Raw genomic sequence first — 23,166 nt, forward strand, 5'->3', positions numbered from 1 at the left:
ATACTGCCTTCCACTATAACAGCACAGAGTTAAGTCCTTGTAAATCACAAAGCAGCAATTTAGTTCCCGTATTTGTAGTTTTAAGGATGAGTTCAAGGAAGAAAATAATAAAAGCTGGAGGCTGAGCTATATATCTGCATATATAAATAAAGATACTCTGCGAAAAATCATTCAAAAACCATATCATTAAAGGGGAGAAGAAAAGTCCTCTGATGTTGGGAATATTTTTTGTGCCATTTGTTTTTAATTATGTTGCTGTTGTATTAATTACATTGCTAAAGATTTATACAGCCATGGATGGTTAAACAATACAGAGAATCTCTACAATGTTGTCTGGAATAAATGTTTTTCTATGCAGTCAGAAACAATTTTATGAAGCAATTTATGCATCAACAAGGTCCTCATTTCATTACAGCAGTATAAATCACAGTTTGAAGCCCTGGCTACTCACTGAACTGACACACTAGGTCCCACTTGCCTTAGAAATTTTATATTTTCTTGTCCATCCATCTAATGGACATACCACTATATCATTTTACTCCTGTCTTACATAAAAGGGAATTAAACACACAAATCACCTGGAGATGATTAATATGACAATTGCTTTGAAAGCAGAAGAGCAATTGTCAGGTTTGAGAGAAACAAAACATAAAATAAGGAGAATGCTAAATAAAAATAATCATATTCATTGTCTAAGCCCTACAATAAAGACAGAACAAGAACAGAAAAGCTCACCCTTCACAACAGATTCTTTAGCACCAGTGAGTTCGTATGAGTTATTTGCTTGAAATCATAGGTTTATGAAGTATAAAATGATATAAACAAATATTATTCATTGCTATGACAACTTTTGTTTAGTTTTATTTGAATCTTTAAAATAGTAAAAGATGCACTGCAATTTAAAGATTCTTTCATATGCTTACTGTTTATTTTTCTGACTTGTCAGAACACTTTATGTATCTACACTTACAGAAAGCAAAAGCAATGAGCAAAAAAGCCATGCCTTAAAGCACAAAAGGGGCAGAATTCCACCAAAGTCAACATCATTTTAACTTACACTGTGCATTAGACAAGCTTGAAAAAAAAATCTATATTATGTGCTACATGAAGCTAAGGTTTTAAACAAGTCTCAAATTCTTAAGCAGTACAAAGGAACAAACTTGCAAAGCCACGTTTAGCAGTTCCTTAAGTGCGTTATCACAAAACAAGGAAATGACTCTACAAAACAATGAAAGCCAAACTACTGGTTAGTAAACGGTAAAAATATGTTGAAGGAACTGCAGAAATTGCTCACAGATGCTTAGGTGTACAAAGCTGCTTAAGTCATACTATTTTTAAAAACAGCACACTTGGATGAATTTGTCTTACACGAGATCAGTAAACGATCCGACCAAATGGATTCTTAATATACAGAGAAACATACATGCTTGAAAGTACTATGCCAAGAGAAAAGTAGTTCACTCTGGTTTCTCAAAAGTCTTTGTAGAAGGAACCAAAACCAAAAAATTAAGGAGGTCAAATTTCTTGAAAAATAGCATTTTGTTTGGCAGCAGATATTAATCAGTAGATAACTGCCTGCCAGAGAATCAGCATATCCACCAGTTCAGACTGGGCCCTACACCTGCTCCTGACCATTCTGTTAATGCAGTAATTAATTGCTCTTTTTGCCTTGTCTTTGAGTTCAATAATTTCACTTATCTTACTCTTCCTGTCTCTTATCTCTTTTATGTTCTTCTTCCTAATTATTTCCCCATGCACGTAAGGTATTTCCTTTTTGTGCATCAAATCTTCTGTTCCGTCCTCCAGTTTATTTGCTCTTCCCTCCATCTCAGGCATGACTACACTTTTTCACTCTCTCCTCATTAATGAGGGTCTTCTACCAATAACATGACTGTCCAAAATCTTTACCCTGTTTTCTTTCAATTCTCTTACCATATTTTCACTAGTATGTGGCATCTTCCCCTCACTATCAATTGTATTTTTTCTTTTGTGTTCACACCTGTAATTAAACTTCCAAATATACTGAACAGAATCACCAGAGATTTTGTTTCTCTGTTTAAAATAGCACTGAATAAAGTACACCAAGAAAGTGAGTTCTTTTTATTTTTAGGGAGAATAACACTCATAGATCTGCCACAGCTAGGAGTCTTCTGAATTACTTCAGAATTTTTTTTTGCTTGTATATTTATAATGTAGAATTGACACACTACAAAATACAGTATAATGGGAGAAATTTCAAAGACAAATCTCAGCTCGGTTAATATTTATTTTTTCATCCTGATAAATTTCTGCTATACTCATACAGACAGCCTCCTACTTATACTTCTAATGTGATCTACATAACAACATATATAAGGGAAGGATAGACATCATACACACGTGAAAAAGAAATGTTTCAAATTACTGAGAACCAATGAACTTTATTGATTTAATGAATTAGTTACTTGACAGAATTGAGAAATGACAGATCGAGTGCTGATAGCTGCCTTACTGCTGGTACCTGGACAGGTCTTTCATTAATACAATCTGTGTGTTCAAGGTCATTGGAATTATTTGTAATTCCACAGGGGACTACTTTAAACAAACAAAATAATCCCACTGACCAACGCTAAATTTATTAGAATGAGGAAAAGTATAAACTCAGTTCTTCTCCTGCAAATGGTTATTTCGTCCAAAAATTTGTTTCAAATGCCCTCCCCCCCCCCACCCCCCCGCATGCTTTGGCGGGGGTGGGTGATCTGTCCCCTCATTGCCTGTCGCCGGGCAGGGTCCCCGCAGACCCGGCCCCCTGTAGCCGGGTGGAGTTCCCGTCGCGGCGTGTTGCTGGGCGGGCTCCTGGGGAGCGGTGTCGCGGCGTGTGGAGGAGCTGGGAGCAAGCAAACTTTGAGACAACTCAAAACGTGGTCTCTGACAAAGCGGGGAGATTCACTCTGAGGTGTATCATATACAAAAGAAACATAGGGCTTTGCTGTTCAAATCACCTGTGAATTCTGTTTCAATATATTACAGAGATTAAAATACCTTGCAAGATTTTAGTTGAACAAATGCATTTCAAGAGCAGTGTCTCCAACCTGACATGTTACATGCTACACAACCGATTTAAAAAATGACTGAGAAAGGTGAATTCAGTCAAGTCACTCATCATTCAAGGAACCTTCATGAGACATGCAAAACAATATCAAGAATCTGGAATTTAAGTTAATTTACAGTACACATCAGAATTAGCTTGCCTTCCCCAGAAATACACTCTTAAAGCAGAACTACATAACAGATATACAGATTTACATAGCAGATCCCCCTTTCAAAGGGAGAGGCCTGGTTTATATCCTTTTTGTTTTGTTTTGCGGTTGTTTTGTTTTCTTTTGTTCCCCCCCCCCCGAAAAAAAAAGGTAGTTAAACATCGAGGAGGAAGCCAGCAGGAGGTAGGAAGTTCAGCTGAAGCCAGACCGTCTTTCTGAACATGACCATTACTGCCCATCAGCTGGGCCTTTGTGCAGGGAAAAGGCTTCCTGACAACGCATCCTCTGAAGACAGCGCCTCACAGTTTGAAACTCTACGTCATGGAAGTGATTCAGAAGAATCTATCTGCTTGTCATCTTTGTTACCCCTACCAGATCCTGGCAGTTAGTGGAACATGCCTCCAGTATCTTGCATTTTGCTAGTTTTAACTATCTAGCAAACCAGTAGAGGGAAAATAAAAATGTAATTCTGTACTTAAACTGAGATTTTGTTTTAAAACTTTCTAACTGTATGACTCACTCTAGCAACAGAGCAAATTGTAAATAATTTAATTTAGTGTTATATTATTACGTATATAATAAATATAGCATCTCTTTTATTTATAGACAACTCTATCCTTATTCAATAATATTATAGGAGAATTATTAAACACAGTCTATTCTTCAGAAAACATTGTATTGATTTCTGTCCCTTACTGAAAAAAGGAGAGTTCATTATTTCCATGTGTCATCACCTCCAACTTCACTGGATCTCCCCATCTAAGTAACTTGGAAAATTTTTTCCTTGCCTAACTATTGTTTGTTTTGGTTATTTTTTTAAGAACGTGCAATTTTGATGTATTTGAAATCTGATAAAAGCAGAATTTTTTTATCTTGCATGTAGAGTGTCATACAGTTAAATAATTTAGCTCAGCATTTTGGCTGTAAGTTATTCTGCTATTTCAAATCCATTAGATTTAGACTAATTTTCCTGTTGACAGATCAGAAGAAGAAGAAATACCTCAAACCAGATTTAACCAAATAAGAATTTAATTTCTAGAAAGAACAATGGGAAAGAAATCATTAAAGCTATATATTTGAAGTAACTTGGGTTCCTTCATCTCAAACATTCAATAGTGGTTTGAGGAGTTGATGAGGTAGTAACTTGATTTTTTTTTCCCTAATTCACATGAAGAGAAAATTCTTACCAAAAATCCAAGGATTTCCAGAAAAAAAAAATCATGACAGTAAGCAAAGGTGTAAGTTACACGTGTTTGGGTGTTTGATCCTAAGCCCGTTCAGTAACTCAGACTCTCTGAGAGCTGGGCATTGCCATGCAAATGACAAAATTGCCCATCAAGCCTCTAAACTGTGGTTTTGTTTTTCAGCAACGAGATCATTCCAGATGTATGTTTGCTTGTTTTTTTTTTTAATAACCCATTCTTCTCTCTTAATTGATGTATCTGAAATACAACACTCAAACGGTAAATTGTGAAATCTTTATGAACAAGCCCTATGTATTTTTATGCAAGTTTTATATTGAGCAGCTACTAAAGCTGAAAAATGAGCAAGTCAGTAACAAATAGTTTTCTGAGTATTTTTTTCAGTCTGCCTTAGCTGGAATTCACATATGATGAAAGTTAAAAAAAGAGCTCCGTGGCTGAGCAAAAAGCATCAACAAACACAAGACACTGCATCACTGTTTCAGGAGAAATTCTGAGGGCATTAAAAGTATCTGCTGCATAGAGGAGTGTGTGTAAATGAGAGGCTGTTTTTATGTGGGCTGCTGAGATTTAAAATAATAATCCCAGAAAATATCATTGCTGAACTATCAAATAACGCTATTATCTGTTTTTAGATCTCTGTCTTACAGAGATCAAGAGAGGCTTCTATCTTTGACAGAGTTGGTAACACAAGACAGCTGTTGCTAATCACAGCCTTTGATTTTATTTTCCTGTTGTCTGCACCAGCAATTTCAGAAATCAGACCATAGACACTTGAGTAGAGACAATTTTGTAATACTTATTCTGCAACTTCAAGAGCCATTTAGCAGCTTGTTTAGCCTTTTGTGTTCAGTTAACTTTTGCTCAAACCTCAAAATGCTGCTTCTGACTCTACAGATGTCAATGAAGGGATCTGCCCTCACTGAAGCTTAACCTACAGACCACATTAAACCTTCAGGCCAAGGGTTCACTTGGAGTAATTTGTTATTTCTACATGTAGCTAAAATAAGAGCAAATGTCTTTAAAGGATTTCTCTCATTCTTAAGTAGAGAATCTGTAAACCATGGACTTTTTTTTTTTTAACTGGTTGGAATTTTTTTCCAAAATTTTATGCTCATGGACACTTTATTCATATTTACAGAACCTTGCTCACTCAGCACTGCCCAAAAAAGCTTATCAGCAAATAATGAATGGATAATTTAAAATAATGTTCTTTCAAATATAAACATCTCTCAGGTTATATTATACAGCAATTCTCTTAACTGTATATAAGTACAGGTCTGATCAAATGGTCTTATTACCATATTCTGCTAAATATATAAAATTATTGTTTGTTTCTTTGCTTTTTACCCAATTATTACTTTTTTTGGTTATTTATAAAGCAATCTGAAGCAACCACTGTGTACTGATTTTGACTATCCTAATGTATACAATTCATCAAGAAAAAAAATGACACTGGACCATAGAAATCAGCAGATTAATACAAATGGCAAATGCAACCCTTGAAAGGCAGTTACTAGATGGTAGCAGGAAACCTGCAGTTCTGGGAATAATTCCATGCCAAGCACGGAATATTGCTAGCAAATCAATTACAGAAACTTTCCAGGACTGCATTTTGCATTACTGAATAAGTATTTCACTTCCACCAAACGGATTCTTTTGTTCCACTGCTCAAAACCTGTAGAAATGCTTTGTACCTTTTACCACTCATTAATATAACAAGCTCATTAAAGTAAATGGAGCTTAATTTAATCATATTTGGGCACTATATTGGATAGATTATTGCATTTGTCTTTTAAATAGTTTGTCTTTCATTCTACTATCTTCATCAAATAGTATTCTGAATAATTATCACATTGCCATTATGAAGTAACAGCACTATTACATTCTTGTTAAGAACTTGAGGTCACCTATAGCATTTACACAAAATACCACAAATCTAGTCAAAGCACCTCAGGCTATGCAGCAAGAAAGTAATTCCCTATAGCACTGTGTGCATTTCTAAGGTCTTTACCATTGGGATGATTACATTATCTCAGTTTTATATTCACTAGTCAGGAGGTAAATGTCAGCTGGCATAATTGAATCTCATTTTTTTACACCTTTCATTTTGTTTGATAGGCTTTTTCCACATTGTAATTTATTGCTCTTACTGATGAAGTAGAGAGCACAAAGCTGTGAGTGTAATCAAGGCTAACAGTGAACCAAACACCATGTGATAATAAATCAGCAAGAAAAAAAAAAATACTCTAGAGATAAATGCAGATGTTTACCATTTCAATTTGAATACTATTAAAACAACTGTTTATGTAAACTATGAAACTGTAAACAAAAAAAAAAAATCAACAGTATCTTCTTTCCTCTAAAATATAAACTAAAACTTCAGACAACCAGGTAAATTTGGGGCTCTTTTGCAATTAAAAAAAAAAAGCATTTTTAATCACAGTATGTAGCAGTAAGGAGAACAAAACATAATATGCAGAAAGTAAGTAGAAGAAAGACATTTGAATTATATAAACAGGGGCATACATTTTCAAAGTCATAGCTTGCAGTAATCCTGCTACTTTGTCTTCTAAAACTTAACACACCGGAGAAAATCTGGCAACTCCTACATGAAGAAGCTGTAGCACAATCACGTTGACTTTTCGGAGTTACTAAAATGTTTTTTCTCTATTCTGATAGAACGTTTGTTTGGGGTTTTTTTTTGTTGGTCTTTTATTTTCTAAAAATATGGTACATGTGAAAAAAGCAACTACTCTGTTTCCCTGAAAATAAGACCTACCCCAAATATAAGCCCTAGCATGATTTTTTCAGGATTTTTGAGGATGCTCAAAATATAAGCCCTACTCCAAAAATAAGCCCTAGTTACGATTCATTAAAAAGTCAATTTAAATAGTGCCCAGGCAGCTATACATGTAAAAAAGTAAGCATCTTCTGGAGTAAAAATTAATATAAGACTCTGTCTTATTTTCGAGGGAACAGGATATAAGAAAACACCTCAAGAGGTTGCCCAAGGACAGCTATGAAACCTACTTGAAGTAAAAAAAAAATCTCATTCACTTCAATAGCTTTTCTGAAAGGCCTCGAGACAGAATTTAGAACACATACTAGCTAATAATGGGTAAATTCAAATAGGACCTTAGATTCTAGTTTTTGTGGGGTTTTTGTTTGGTTTGTTTTGTATTGAAATATTGCAAAGCCTGCATAGTAAGTGTCAATAAAAATGGTTAAGTGTATGACCTTTTCATCATTCTAAAAAGATTAAAGAACTGTTAGACTATATTTACAGTACCTTTGGATATTGTTTGACAGGGATCAGAACTCTTTCTGACAGCTTTATGTTTTTGTTGCTGATAACGTCAAGATATTTCTTTTCTTCATCTTCCTTCTTGCCTTCAGAACCCTGAAATTTTTCAATTTCTGAAAAATATTAAAAAAGAGAACAATCAGTGACATGATATTATCATCCTCAGAAAATTTAAACTTACACATTATAATACAGACTGTGCACTGAACACTTCTGCTGTCTGCACTCATGTGACATGTACTGTTATCTTTGAAAAAACCTGGACTGTCACCAGCACTAGAGAGACAGAGGTGACAGTTCACAGGTCATACTCGGAGATTAATTTCTCCTCAGCTGAAACTGAAGCCAAATGACCTCAGTAGGAGCAGGAATAGATGAGGCTTATGATTCTGTCTATCAGTCTTTTGAAGAGGATCACATCATCACAGCTTGATGCTATTTTATAAATGTGGCCTGCCAGAATCAAGTCACATTCTAAATAAAATGGCTAACTTTCAGTAAGAGTAGTAAAAAACTGAAGACACTTCTTGATGTTACTGACCTAAATTCAAATATTTCTGAATTATGTAAAGACTCAAATGCCTCTGTTATAAGCTCCTTTAAAACCTCTCTGAGAACAAACTTAGAAGAACACAGATGGGATACACCTTCCCTAATTTACGATGAAAAAGTTAAACAATTACTAAACACATCTGGAGGACAAGTTTCATTTTTCTAAAATACTTTCATATACCTGGAAAAAATGTGGTAAGCTGCACTGAGTGGGAGCAAGAATCCATTAAGCATGAGCTTACCAAGGAAATATTCTGCAGTAAAATACTTGGCTCAGGCAGGTTTAGTAGATAGAAAGTACTTTTACGATATTTGTAACAAAATCATACAAAGGTTTGTGTGATGGGGTTGCAGAGTGGAGAGACAAAGGTGAAAAAAGGAGGGAAAAGTGTTGCAAGGGCAGTCAGTATTGGAATTAAACGAATTAATGAATAAATGAATGAACGAATGAATTTCTCAGAGGCATTGTGAACACCAGTAAGCAAGGCAAATCTCAAAGACAAGTGAGGAAAGTTATCTATTTGTACACATAAATTAAACTAGAATCATAGAATCTTTTAGATTTGAAAAGACCCTTAAGATCATCGAGTCCAACAGTCAATCTAACACCGCCAAGTCCACTACCATGTCCCTAAGTACTACATCAATGCGTCTTTTAAACACCTCCAGGGATGGTGACTCAACCACTTCCCTTGGCAGCCTGTTCCACACCTGAAAACCCTTTCTGTGAACTTTTTCCTAATATCCAATCTAAAACTCCCCTTGTGCAACCTGAAGCCATTTTTTCTTGGCCTATCGCTTGTTGCTTGGGAGAAGAGACCAACGCCCACATTGCTACAGCCTCCTTTCAGGTAGCTGTAAACAGCGATCAGGTCTCCCCTCAGCCTCCTTTTCTCCAGGCTGAACTGCCCCAGCTCCCTCAGACGCTCCTCGCAAGACTTGTGCTCCAGGCCCCTCAGCAGATCCATTGCCCTTCTCTGAACTGGCTCCAGCACATCAACGTCTTTCTGGCAGTGAGGGGCCCAGGACTGAACACAGGACTCAAGGTGGGGCCTCATCAGTGCTGAGCACAGGGGATGATCACTTCCCTGGTCCTGCTGGCCACACTGTTTCTGATCCAAGCCAAGACCTTGCTGGCCGCAAATGACATTAAACTCTTTCTCCTAAGGCAGTGTTGAAGAAACTTGGAAGTCTGCGTGGTCACTAGGCAAGACGGACGGGAACTAAAACTGGGGAAAAACAGCTCCCCTTCATAACTCACACCAGCCCCTCTGATTCTCACATTCCCAGTCTTGCGCTTTCTTTTTGACTGAGAGCACGTGGAGGTTCTGCAATAAGTGGTGTCTTTGCTCAAGGGAATGGAAGACTACTTCAGCTGGGCTTTTCAGTCATTACTACTGTGTGAATGAGAGCTCAGGGCAGAGAGGATCTGCTGCATGAGGACACTGGCCAGGGCCCCGGGTGCTGGTCCCGACCTGCCGCGCCCCCACGCTCAGGCTGTTGCTGCTCGGAGGCCAGGAACCTCTTTCCTGCCTCCTCAGTTCTGCCGGCACGTGTCTTGTTTGCAGTGCGACATGGCGTTGGAGGAGGACTTGCCAAGAGATGGCACCTCTTCCCCTGCTGCCAGCACCAGCCAGGAGCCCCAGGCCACGCCACTGGATGCTTCTGAGAACCTAATGTGCCCAATCTGCCAGGACACCATTCGTGACCAAGCTTCCGTGAGCTGGTGCGGGCACCTTTTCTGTTTTGCCTGCATTTTGGAGTGGTCCCGCAGAAGAGCCGTGTGCCCCCTCTGCCGCTGGCCTTTCTACTACATCTACCGCAAGGTGGGAGACGATAACTACGTGGTGTACGACGTCGCGCCCCACGCCAGCTCCGCCAGCCACGCTCCAGGAGGGACACCTGGGCCCCGCTCTGCGGAAAGGAACGGGCATCATTCCCCAGGCCGCCAGCCCCGCAGCCACCGTGGCGGCAGCCATGCCGAGGCCCTAGAGAGGGGCCGAAGCAGGTCCCCGAGGCGGCACGACAACGGCCCCAGCAGGGTTCAGCACGCCCAGGGCTACAACCCCTCGAGCAGCAGCACACAGCCAGAGAGCAGGGCTCAAGACACCGCTCGTGACACTGCTCGTGACGAGGGCCGAGCTCCAAGGCCTGAACGGGACGTCCCAGTCGCCTCAGGGAGGAGCGGCCGCCATGAGCGGGGGGGCCGACTTTCCGTCAGGGAACGCCAGGCGACAAGGAGCCGGTCCCGCAGCCCTTGGCGCCAAACATGGCAGGAGCAGGAAAGGAGGAGGGACCACCGTCAGGGGCGAGCTCGAAGCCCCGAAGAGCAAGTCCCAGCTTATCCCAGATGGAGCGACCGCCATCAGCGGGAAGGAGGAGCTTCTGTCAGGGAACGGCAGGCGACAAGGAGCCGGTCCCGCAGCCCTTGGCGCCAAACATGGCAGGAGCAGTGTCACATAGGAACCCCAAAAGTCAATTTTAGGCAAACAGCAAGTTCCAAAACAGACTTTATTACAGCTGGAAAAGTGTAGCAAATAAAACTACTAGAAACAGGGTTTATACAATTATTTAGCACTCTAACATAAAATACAGGTTCTGATATCAGTTGATGAGATTCTTGGGGTACGACAACATAAGAATAATGAGGATCCACAACGTGCACTCATACACTCACAAGAAACGAAACCAGAGACCTCTCACTCCAGGGTACCCGGAAGAAATAATCACTCGCCTGGGTTAGGTGAGGCCTCACACTTGCCTGGTTTAGGCAAAGACTCATTCAAGGATATATCCAGTAAATAACCACTCATCCAAACGAGGAAGTGAGATGCCCTCAATCCCAGGAAGTCTCCTTAGACGGTGTCCCAGTGTAAGGAGAGGGCCCCAGTTCACAGACCCGCTGCTCCAAGAAGACCACTCAAAGGGGGTCTTCGGCAGGGACCCCGTTTTATAGCCTGGTCAGATCTGGCTGTGGGCATTACAACATGGTCAAGAAGCTTCTCCGCTTCTCTGGGCACCTCCTTTGTTGAGGACCATGTCAACTGACCGAGGGTCCCACCCCTTCTGCCCCACCAGCTGGTGGAGGTGAAGTCACCCTGCCCCGGGGTAAGGGAGCATGTGACTGACAGCACCTTGGTACCACCCTAGGTGTGTACGTAGGGACAAGCACAGTGGGGCACAAAAGGGGCTAAAGAACCATCAACTGCCCTGTTGAAGGCTCCAGATCTCAGGGGGATGTGCAACTGCCACACAATCCACCTCGTGACCACAGTCATGATCTGACAGGCTACTTTGGAGTGGTGGTGCAGTCACCTCTTGCCTCCAAAGTCAAAAGGGGGCATTCTGTTGGTGAGTTTTAATGCCCACTGTGGATCATCATACCTGAAGTGTAATTTTTTTGTTATACATTATCATTACAATTCAATTTACTAATAAACAATAGAATGATGCAAATTACAACAATTACAGTTATTACCAAATATTGGAGGAGGCTGGTTAGCCATCCTGATAAGGAAAACAAATGCATTGAAAGTTTTTTCACCAGTTAGTCCCCAGTACAGCAACAATTGCTCCTGAGTCCTCTGTTATTTGTCCTTGTAGTGGTTCTTGAAATGGCACCCAGATGCTTGGGGCGTACACACAGCTTCCTGTATATACCTTTTTCCATCAATAGGATCAAGTGCAATATGACCTGGCTTTGGACAATCCTTCTGTTTTCATGTAGCTGATGATTTCTAGAGCCTATGTGGTGTCATGCATAGAGTTCATTAGTGTTTCCAGTTGCAGGCTTCGCCTCCTGAATGATCTGTTGGTGTCAGCCTGGTGTGACCCTCATTCCAAAGACTGACTCTAACTACCACCCAGTCTCAGCTGGAGCTTCTTCCACCCTGTCCATATGTCCCTTGGTAGGAGTGGCAGGATCGTCCATCTTCCTTGTGTCCTGCAAGAGAACAGAGGCCTTGGTCCCTTGGAACCAGGCTTTGGGAGTTAGAAGTCCAGGATTATCCACTGGACACTAATGTGGTGGGTTTTCCATTTTCATCAAGGGCCTCCCAAGCATATAAGCCTCTAGATTTTGATAAAGTCATGGGTACAATAGCAATAGAAGATAGTTTCATCATAACAGGCCGGCCCACTTGTGTCATTATTGGAGGCTGGTATTTTCCGTTGTTTGCTATAAAGTCATTGTCTATTAGTGGCCTCTCAGGGCAAGATACCCTGATTTTGGGGATTTCGTTTTGCTGCACTTGGCAGGGGGCATTATGGAGTGCAGGTTGCTTCAACTGCATCAGACCAGGAGCAAACTAAAAGCAGTTTCCACCCTGCAACTCCAAAATTAAAAAAAACTGTAAACTTATCCATTTCAGCAAAGAAATATGTACATAGGGCATTGGCAAGAATTCACTTAGCAGCCTGGGGAGGCCTGAGGTCCCAATCTGCGGCTTTTAGTTTTATAACTCATTTTGTTCCCCTTGCAGGTTGCGAAAGGGTTGATATTCCTTTTCTCCGCAGTCTGTGGGAGGCAGTTGCCGGCATTCTGCTTGTGTTCTGGGTTTTCCCCTCCAGCAGTTCCACCAGCTCCTATATATGGTTGGTGGAAAGCTTGTGCAGCAGCACTCGGGGCAGCCCCAAGGCGAGTGCCTGGCGCCACAGGTTGCCTCACTCCACTCGGCTGGTCCGGTCCGACTGCCCGCGGGAAGGGCTCAGGTTCCCGGGGCAGGGGGCGCGTCTGGAGAGAGGCTCGAGGTTGGTTTGCCGCACCCTCCTGCTCCCGTCTCTGCCGCCGCCCGGGTCCACCCATCCCATTTCACGCCCGAAGGTCACTATATCGATGTGCAGGATTTCAGCCCAGATTAATACATGTGCGGACGGATTACAGGAGGTTTCCTTGTTACGGACTATAGCCTCCTGAATTCTCTCGCTGAGGGACCAGACATGTATCTTTAAAACGTCCGGCAGCCCTCTGATAAGCAGCCAAAGGTTGGTCGCATTAACCAGCAAAGACATGGGGATTCCTTGCCGCCTTCTCTCATAAATTGCCTGAATACAAGCAGCCTTTTGAATGCCCTCAGCCAGCTCCGACAAGTCTCTTATCCTAATGGTGACAGGCTACCCATGTTCCTTGGGATCCACGTCACCAGGCCAGTAAGCCACATGAGATGTCATCGGCTGATCACCAGCCAGACCATCACTTAAAAACACACCACGTACCCAAAATCCAGTAGCTACCTGATGACTCAAAAATATCCAGTCTCCCCCATCCAGCCCATAAGTGAAAAACACCCAAGATATTCAGTTTCTACTTTGCCAAACTTCCATGAGAATTTAGCTTGAAACACAAGGAGCTCGGGCACTGCGACTAGTGTCAAAAATGATACTACTTTACACCTAAACTGCTCCTCCTAACAACTGCAAAAATGGCAAATCCAACTATAAAGCTCACGGCCAAGGATCTACTCTCCATTACAGGACATGTCTGAAAATCCAAACGGACTCTTGCAAGGCCTCATAGGCTTATAATGATAACAGGACCGAAACTCGGGTCCTGCTTTTCTCATACCGTTCTACGTTACACTTGTCTGTAAAATAAAATACTGTGTTGAACATTTGATGCGAGTGTGCCGTTTCTCCTTACATTGCATTTCCACAGGATGATCAGCTGACCCCCCCTGAAAAGAGCCTGGCTCTGTCTTCTTTGCACCCTCTCTTCAGGTATTGAGCTACACTGAGAAAGATCCGCCCCAGAGTCTTCTCTTCTCCAGGCTAGATAGCCTGCAGGCAGCTCTCTCAGCCCTTCCTCACAGAAGAGATGCTCCAGGCCCTTCACCGTCCTCGGAGACCTTCGCTGTACTCTCTCCAGTACGTCCATCTCTCCCTTGCGCTGGGCAGCCCAGCACAGTACTAGTATTGTTTCTAAAACAGAATGCAGCGCTGGCTCTCGACAGTGAAACCTGGTGCGCGAACGCATGTGAAAACTACGGCAACGGGAGTCGCTCGACAGCGGGGCACTTTTGTTCCCTGAGGCCAGGGCTTGTGCCTTCTGGCTGGGGACCCCAAAAGCTTTGTGACGTGCCCAGAGAGTCATTGTGACCTGCATGACACCAGGTCTTTTAAGGCCCGGGGCAGCCCTCAAGGGCCCAAGTCTTGTCCTCATCCGCCAGGGACAGACGTCTGCAGGTGGGCGAACAAAGGAACCCCATCCTGCGGGCTTCCTTCGGAGGGCAGAGAGGATCTGCTGCACGAGGACACTGGCCAGGGCCCCGGGTGCTGGTCCCGACCTGCCGCGCCCCCACGCTCAGGCTGTTGCTGCTCGGAGGCCAGGAACCTCTTTCCTGCCTCCTCAGTTCTGCCGGCACGTGTCTTGTTTGCAGTGCGACATGGCGTTGGAGGAGGACTTGCCAAGAGATGGCACCTCTTCCCCTGCTGCCAGCACCAGCCAGGAGCCCCAGGCCACGCCACTGGATGCTTCTGAGAACCTAATGTGCCCAATCTGCCAGGACACCATTCGTGACCAAGCTTCCGTGAGCTGGTGCGGGCACCTTTTCTGTTTTGCCTGCATTTTGGAGTGGTCCCGCAGAAGAGCCGTGTGCCCCCTCTGCCGCTGGCCTTTCTACTACATCTACCGCAAGGTGGGAGACGATAACTACGTGGTGTACGACGTCGCGCCCCACGCCAGCTCCGCCAGCCACGCTCCAGGAGGGACACCTGGGCCCCGCTCTGCGGAAAGGAACGGGCATCATTCCCCAGGCCGCCAGCCCCGCAGCGACCGTGGCGGCAGCCATGCCGAGGCCCTAGAGAGGGGCCGAAGCAGGTCCCCGAGGCGGCACGACAACGGCCCCAGCAGGGTTCAGCACGCCCAGGGCTACAACCCCTCGAGCAGCAGCACACAGCCAGAGAGCAGGGCTCAAGACACCGCTCGTGACACTGCTCGTGACGAGGGCCGAGCTCCAAGGCCTGAACGGGACGTCCCAGTTGCCTCAGGGAGGAGCGGCCGCCATGAGCGGGGGGGCCGACTTTCCGTCAGGGAACGCCAGGCGACAAGGAGCCGGTCCCGCAGCCCTTGGCGCCAAACATGGCAGGAGCAGGAAAGGAGGAGGGACCACCGTCAGGGGCGAGCTCGAAGCCCCGAAGAGCAAGTCCCAGCTTATCCCAGATGGAGCGACCGCCATCAGCGGGAAGGAGGAGCTTCTGTCAGGGAACGCCAGGCGACAAGGAGCCGATCCCGGCAGACCTCCCGCAGCCCTGGGCGCCCAACACGCTGGGAGCAGCCAAGGAGGAGGGATCTCTATGAGGGGCCAGCTCTAAGCCCCGAACGGCAAGTCCCAGCTTCTTCTGGGACAACAGAACACTGTAGATGGGAAGGCCAAGTTTCCATCAGGGAACGCCAGGCGACAAGGAGCCGATCCCCGCACAGGTCCCGCAGCCCTTGGCGCCAAACATGGCAGGAGCAGGAAAGGAGGAGGGACCACCGTCAGGGGTGAGCTCGAAGCCCCGAAGAGCAAGTCCCAGCTTATCCCAGATGGAGCGACCGCCATCAGCGGGAAGGAGGAGCTTCTGTCAGGGAACGCCAGGTGACAAGGAGCCGGTCCCGCAGCCCTTGGCGCCAAACATGGCAGGAGCAGTGTCACATAGGAACCCCAAAAGTCAATTTTAGGCAAACAGCAAGTTCCAAAACAGACTTTATTACAGCTGGAAAAGTGTAGCAAATAAAACTACTAGAAACAGGGTTTATACAATTATTTAGCACTCTAACATAAAATACAGGTTCTGATATCAGTTGATGAGATTCTTGGGGTACGACAACATAAGAATAATGAGGATCCACAACGTGCACTCATACACTCACAAGAAACGAAACCAGAGACCTCTCACTCCAGGGTACCCGGAAGAAATAATCACTCGCCTGGGTTAGGTGAGGCCTCACACTTGCCTGGTTTAGGCAAAGACTCATTCAAGGATATATCCAGTAAATAACCACTCATCCAAACGAGGAAGTGAGATGCCCTCAATCCCAGGAAGTCTCCTTAGACGGTGTCCCAGTGTAAGGAGAGGGCCCCAGTTCACAGACCCGCTGCTCCAAGAAGACCACTCAAAGGGGGTCTTCGGCGGGGACCCCGTTTTATAGCCTGGTCAGATCTGGCTGTGGGCATTACAACATGGTCAAGAAGCTTCTCCGCTTCTCTGGGCACCTCCTTTGTTGAGGACCATGTCAACTGACCGAGGGTCCCACCCCTTCTGCCCCACCAGCTGGTGGAGGTGAAGTCACCCTGCCCCGGGGTAAGGGAGCATGTGACTGACAGCACCTTGGTACCATCCTAGGTGTGTACGTAGGGACAAGCACAGTGGGGCACAAAAGGGGCTAAAGAACCATCAACTGCCCTGTTGAAGGCTCCAGATCTCAGGGGGATGTGCAACTGCCACACAATCCACCTCGTGACCACAGTCATGATCTGACAGGCTACTTTGGAGTGGTGGTGCAGTCACCTCTTGCCTCCAAAGTCAAAAGGGGGCATTCTGTTGGTGAGTTTTAATGCCCACTGTGGATCATCATACCTGAAGTGTAATTTTTTTGTTATACATTATCATTACAATTCAATTTACTAATAAACAATAGAATGATGCAAATTACAACAATTACAGTTATTACCAAATATTGGAGGAGGCTGGTTAGCCATCCTGATAAGGAAAACAAATGCATTGAAAGTTTTTTCACCAGTTAGTCCCCAGTACAGCAACAATTGCTCCTGAGTCCTCTGTTATTTGTCCTTGTAGTGGTTCTTGAAATGGCACCCAGATGCTTGGGGCGTACACACAGCTTCCTGTATATACCTTTTTCCATCAATAGGATCAAGTGCAATATGACCTGGCTTTGGACAATCCTTCTGTTTTCATGTAGCTGATGATTTCTAGAGCCTATGTGGTGTCATGCATAGAGTTCATTAGTGTTTCCAGTTGCAGGCTTCGCCTCCTGAATGATCTGTTGGTGTCAGCCTGGTGTGACCCTCATTCCAAAGACTGACTCTAACTACCACCCAGTCTCAGCTGGAGCTTCTTCCACCCTGTCCATATGTCCCTTGGTAGGAGTGGCAGGATCGTCCATCTTCCTTGTGTCCTGCAAGAGAACAGAGGCCTTGGTCCCTTGGAACCAGGCTTTGGGAGTTAGAAGTCCAGGATTATCCACTGGACACTAATGTGGTGGGTTTTCCATTTTCATCAAGGGCCTCCCAAGCATATAAGCCTCTAGATTTTGATAAAGTCATGGGTACAATAGCAATGGAAGATAGTTTCATCATAACAGGCCGGCCCACTTGTGTCATTATTGGAGGCTGGTATTTTCCGTTGTTTGCTATAAAGTCATTGTCTATTAGTGGCCTCTCAGGGCAAGATACCCTGATTTTGGGGATTTCGTTTTGCTGCACTTGGCAGGGGGCATTATGGAGTGCAGGTTGCTTCAACTGCATCAGACCAGGAGCAAACTAAAAGCAGTTTCCACCCTGCAACTCCAAAATTAAAAAAAACTGTAAACTTATCCATTTCAGCAAAGAAATATGTACATAGGGCATTGGCAAGAATTCACTTAGCAGCCTGGGGAGGCCTGAGGTCCCAATCTGCGGCTTTTAGTTTTATAACTCATTTTGTTCCCCTTGCAGGTTGCGAAAGGGTTGATATTCCTTTTCTCCGCAGTCTGTGGGAGGCAGTTGCCGGCATTCTGCTTGTGTTCTGGGTTTTCCCCTCCAGCAGTTCCACCAGCTCCTATATATGGTTGGTGGAAAGCTTGTGCAGCAGCACTCGGGGCAGCCCCAAGGCGAGTGCCTGGCGCCACAGGTTGCCTCACTCCACTCGGCTGGTCCGGTCCGACTGCCCGCGGGAAGGGCTCAGGTTCCCGGGGCAGGGGGCGCGTCTGGAGAGGGGCTCGAGGTTGGTTTGCCGCACCCTCCTGCTCCCGTCTCTGCCGCCGCCCGGGTCCACCCATCCCATTTCACGCCCGAAGGTCACTATATCGATGTGCAGGATTTCAGCCCAGATTAATACATGTGCGGACGGATTACAGGAGGTTTCCTTGTTACGGACTATAGCCTCCTGAATTCTCTCGCTGAGGGACTAGACATGTATCTTTAAAACGTCCGGCAGCCCTCTGATAAGCAGCCAAAGGTTGGTCGCATTAACCAGCAAAGACATGGGGATTCCTTGCCGCCTTCTCTCATAAATTGCCTGAATACAAGCAGCCTTTTGAATGCCCTCAGCCAGCTCCGACAAGTCTCTTATCCTAATGGTGACAGGCTACCCATGTTCCTTGGGATCCACGTCACCAGGCCAGTAAGCCACATGAGATGTCATCGGCTGATCACCAGCCAGACCATCACTTAAAAACACACCAGGTACCCAAAATCCAGTAGCTACCTGATGACTCAAAAATATCCAGTCTCCCCCATCCAGCCCATAAGTGAAAAACACCAAAGATATTCAGTTTCTACTTTGCCAAACTTCCATGAGAATTTAGCTTGAAACACAAGGAGCTCGGGCACTGCGACTAGTGTCAAAAATGATACTACTTTACACCTAAACTGCTCCTCCTAACAACTGCAAAAATGGCAAATCCAACTATAAAGCTCACGGCCAAGGATCTACTCTCCATTACAGGACATGTCTGAAAATCCAAACGGACTCTTGCAAGGCCTCATAGGCTTATAATGATAACAGGACCGAAACTCGGGTCCTGCTTTTCTCATACCGTTCTACGTTACACTTGTCTGTAAAATAAAATACTGTGTTGAACATTTGATGCGAGTGTGCCGTTTCTCCTTACATTGCATTTCCACAGGATGATCAGCTGACCCCCCCTGAAAAGAGCCTGGCTCTGTCTTCTTTGCACCCTCTCTTCAGGTATTGAGCTACACTGAGAAAGATCCGCCCCAGAGTCTTCTCTTCTCCAGGCTAGATAGCCTGCAGGCAGCTCTCTCAGCCCTTCCTCACAGAAGAGATGCTCCAGGCCCTTCACCGTCCTCGGAGACCTTCGCTGTACTCTCTCCAGTACATCCATCTCTCCCTTGCGCTGGGCAGCCCAGCACAGTACTAGTATTGTTTCTAAAACAGAATGCAGCGCTGGCTCTCGACAGTGAAACCTGGTGCGCGAACGCATGTGAAAACTACGGCAACGGGAGTTGCTCGACAGCGGGGCACTTTTGTTCCCTGAGGCCAGGGCTTGTGCCTTCTGGCTGGGGACCCCAAAAGCTTTGTGACGTGCCCAGAGAGTCATTGTGACCCGCATGACACCAGGTCTTTTAAGGCCCGGGGCAGCCCTCAAGGGCCCAAGTCTTGTCCTCATCCGCCAGGGACAGACGTCTGCAGGTGGGCGAACAAAGGAACCCCATCCTGCGGGCTTCCTTCGGAGGGCAGAGAGGATCTGCTGCACGAGGACACTGGCCAGGGCCCCGGGTGCTGGTCCCGACCTGCCGCGCCCCCACGCTCAGGCTGTTGCTGCTCGGAGGCCAGGAACCTCTTTCCTGCCTCCTCAGTTCTGCCGGCACGTGTCTTGTTTGCAGTGCGACATGGCGTTGGAGGAGGACTTGCCAAGAGATGGCACCTCTTCCCCTGCTGCCAGCACCAGCCAGGAGCCCCAGGCCACGCCACTGGATGCTTCTGAGAACCTAATGTGCCCAATCTGCCAGGACACCATTCGTGACCAAGCTTCCGTGAGCTGGTGCGGGCACCTTTTCTGTTTTGCCTGCATTTTGGAGTGGTCCCGCAGAAGAGCCGTGTGCCCCCTCTGCCGCTGGCCTTTCTACTACATCTACCGCAAGGTGGGAGACGATAACTACGTGGTGTACGACGTCGCGCCCCACGCCAGCTCCGCCAGCCACGCTCCAGGAGGGACACCTGGGCCCCGCTCTGCGGAAAGGAACGGGCATCATTCCCCAGGCCGCCAGCCCCGCAGCCACCGTGGCGGCAGCCATGCCGAGGCCCTAGAGAGGGGCCGAAGCAGGTCCCCGAGGCGGCACGACAACGGCCCCAGCAGGGTTCAGCACGCCCAGGGCTACAACCCCTCGAGCAGCAGCACACAGCCAGAGAGCAGGGCTCAAGACACCGCTCGTGACACTGCTCGTGACGAGGGCCGAGCTCCAAGGCCTGAACGGGACGTCCCAGTCGCCTCAGGGAGGAGCGGCCGCCATGAGCGGGGGGGCCGACTTTCCGTCAGGGAACGCCAGGCGACAAGGAGCCGGTCCCGCAGCCCTTGGCGCCAAACATGGCAGGAGCAGGAAAGGAGGAGGGACCACCATCAGGGGCGAGCTCGAAGCCCCGAAGAGCAAGTCCCAGCTTATCCCAGATGGAGCGACCGCCATCAGCGGGAAGGAGGAGCTTCTGTCAGGGAACGGCAGGCGACAAGGAGCCGGTCCCGGCAGACCTCCCGCAGCCCTGGGCGCCCAACACGCTGGGAGCAGCCAAGGAGGAGGGATCTCTATGAGGGGCCAGCTCTAAGCCCCGAACGGCAAGTCCCAGCTTCTTCTGGGACAACAGAACACCGTAGATGGGAAGGCCAAGTTTCCATCAGGGAACGGCAGGCGACAAGGAGCCGAACCCCGCACAGGTCCCGCAGCCCTTGGTGCCAAACATGGCGGGAGCAAGAAAGGAGGAGGGAGCACCGTCAGGGGCGAGCTCGAAGCCCCGAAGAGCAAGTCCCGGCTTACTCCAGGTGGAGCGACCGCCATCAGCGGAAAGCACGAGCTTCTGTCAGGGAACGGCAGGCGACATGGAGCCGATCCCGGCAGAGTTCCCGCAGCTCTTGGTGCCAAACATGGCGGGAGCAGGAAAGGAGGAGGGACCATGAAGAGGCTCGAGCCCTAAGCCGCGAAGAGCAAGTCCCAGCCTACTCCAGGTGGAGCGACCGCCGTCAGCGGGAAGCACGAGCTTCTGTCAGGGAACGGCAGCCGACACGGAGCCGATCCCGGCGGAGTTCCCGCAGCTCTTGGCACCAAACATGGCAGGAGCAGGAAAGGAGGAGGGAGCACCATCAGGGGCGAGCTCGAAGCCCCGAAGAGCAAGTCCCGCCTTACTCCAGGTGGAGCGACCGCCGTCAGCGGGAAGCACGAGCTTCTGTCAGGGAACGGCAGGCGACACGGAGCCGATCCCGGCACAGGTCCCGCAGCTCTTGGCGCCAAACACGGTGGGAGCAGGAAAGGAGGAGGGACCATGAAGAGGGGCGAGCTCGAAGCCCCGAACAGCACGTCCCAGCTTACTCCAGGTGGAGGGACCGCCGTCAGCGGGAAGGCCGAGTTCCCGTCAGGGATCGGCAGGCGACAAGGAGCCGATCCCGGCGGAGGTCCCGCAGCGCTGCCTGGCGCAGGGCTTGGTAGCGCACCCTACCAATTAGGGTACTACTGTATGCCCTGCTACTAGTGTCAAAAATGATACTACTTTACACCTAAACTGCTCCTCCTAACAACTGCAAAAATGGCAAATCCAACTATAAAGCTCACGGCCAAGGATCTGCTCTCCATTACAGGACATGTCTGAAAATCCAAACAGACTCTTGCAAGGCCTCATAGGCTTATAATGATAACAGGACCGAAACTCGGGTCCTGCTTTTCTCATACCGTTCTACGTTACACTTGTCTGTAAAATAAAATACTGTGTTGAACATTTGATGCGAGTGTGCCGTTTCTCCTTACATTGCATTTCCACAGGATGATCAGCTGACCCCCCCTGAAAAGAGCCTGGCTCTGTCTTCTTTGCACCCTCTCTTCAGGTATTGAGCTACACTGAGAAAGATCCGCCCCAGAGTCTTCTCTTCTCCAGGCTAGATAGCCTGCAGGCAGCTCTCTCAGCCCTTCCTCACAGAAGAGATGCTCCAGGCCCTTCACCGTCCTCGGAGACCTTCGCTGTACTCTCTCCAGTACGTCCATCTCTCCCTTGCGCTGGGCAGCCCAGCACAGTACTAGTATTGTTTCTAAAACAGAATGCAGCGCTGGCTCTCGACAGTGAAACCTGGTGCGCGAACGCATGTGAAAACTACGGCAACGGGAGTCGCTCGACAGCGGGGCACTTTTGTTCCCTGAGGCCAGGGCTTGTGCCTTCTGGCTGGGGACCCCAAAAGCTTTGTGACGTGCCCAGAGAGTCATTGTGACCCGCATGACACCAGGTCTTTTAAGGCCCGGGGCAGCCCTCAAGGGCCCAAGTCTTGTCCTCATCCGCCAGGGACAGACGTCTGCAGGTGGGCGAACAAAGGAACCCCATCCTGCGGGCTTCCTTCGGAGGGCAGAGAGGATCTGCTGCACGAGGACACTGGCCAGGGCCCCGGGTGCTGGTCCCGACCTGCCGCGCCCCCACGCTCAGGCTGTTGCTGCTCGGAGGCCAGGAACCTCTTTCCTGCCTCCTCAGTTCTGCCGGCACGTGTCTTGTTTGCAGTGCGACATGGCGTTGGAGGAGGACTTGCCAAGAGATGGCACCTCTTCCCCTGCTGCCAGCACCAGCCAGGAGCCCCAGGCCACGCCACTGGATGCTTCTGAGAACCTAATGTGCCCAATCTGCCAGGACACCATTCGTGACCAAGCTTCCGTGAGCTGGTGCGGGCACCTTTTCTGTTTTGCCTGCATTTTGGAGTGGTCCCGCAGAAGAGCCGTGTGCCCCCTCTGCCGCTGGCCTTTCTACTACATCTACCGCAAGGTGGGAGACGATAACTACGTGGTGTACGACGTCGCGCCCCACGCCAGCTCCGCCAGCCACGCTCCAGGAGGGACACCTGGGCCCCGCTCTGCGGAAAGGAACGGGCATCATTCCCCAGGCCGCCAGCCCCGCAGCGACCGTGGCGGCAGCCATGCCGAGGCCCTAGAGAGGGGCCGAAGCAGGTCCCCGAGGCGGCACGACA

At 47.4% G+C, this 23,166-nt stretch overlaps 1 protein-coding gene across 2 annotated transcripts in view; it reads right to left on the reverse strand.

The window, feature by feature from the left end:
• The window catches only part of KHDRBS2 (KH RNA binding domain containing, signal transduction associated 2), a 347,124-nt gene that overhangs the window by 252,323 nt on the left and 71,635 nt on the right, over positions 1-23,166 (reverse strand). For both annotated transcript variants that reach the window (XM_065631960.1, XM_065631961.1), the window contains exon 2: positions 7,734-7,861. In XM_065631960.1, coding sequence (XP_065488032.1) covers positions 7,734-7,861 — 128 coding nt within the window. The remainder of the gene's footprint in view (positions 1-7,733; positions 7,862-23,166) is intronic.

The sequence above is a fragment of the Caloenas nicobarica genome, chromosome 3 (genome assembly GCF_036013445.1).
Source record: "Caloenas nicobarica isolate bCalNic1 chromosome 3, bCalNic1.hap1, whole genome shotgun sequence".
Classification (NCBI taxonomy): Eukaryota; Metazoa; Chordata; class Aves; order Columbiformes; family Columbidae; genus Caloenas; species Caloenas nicobarica.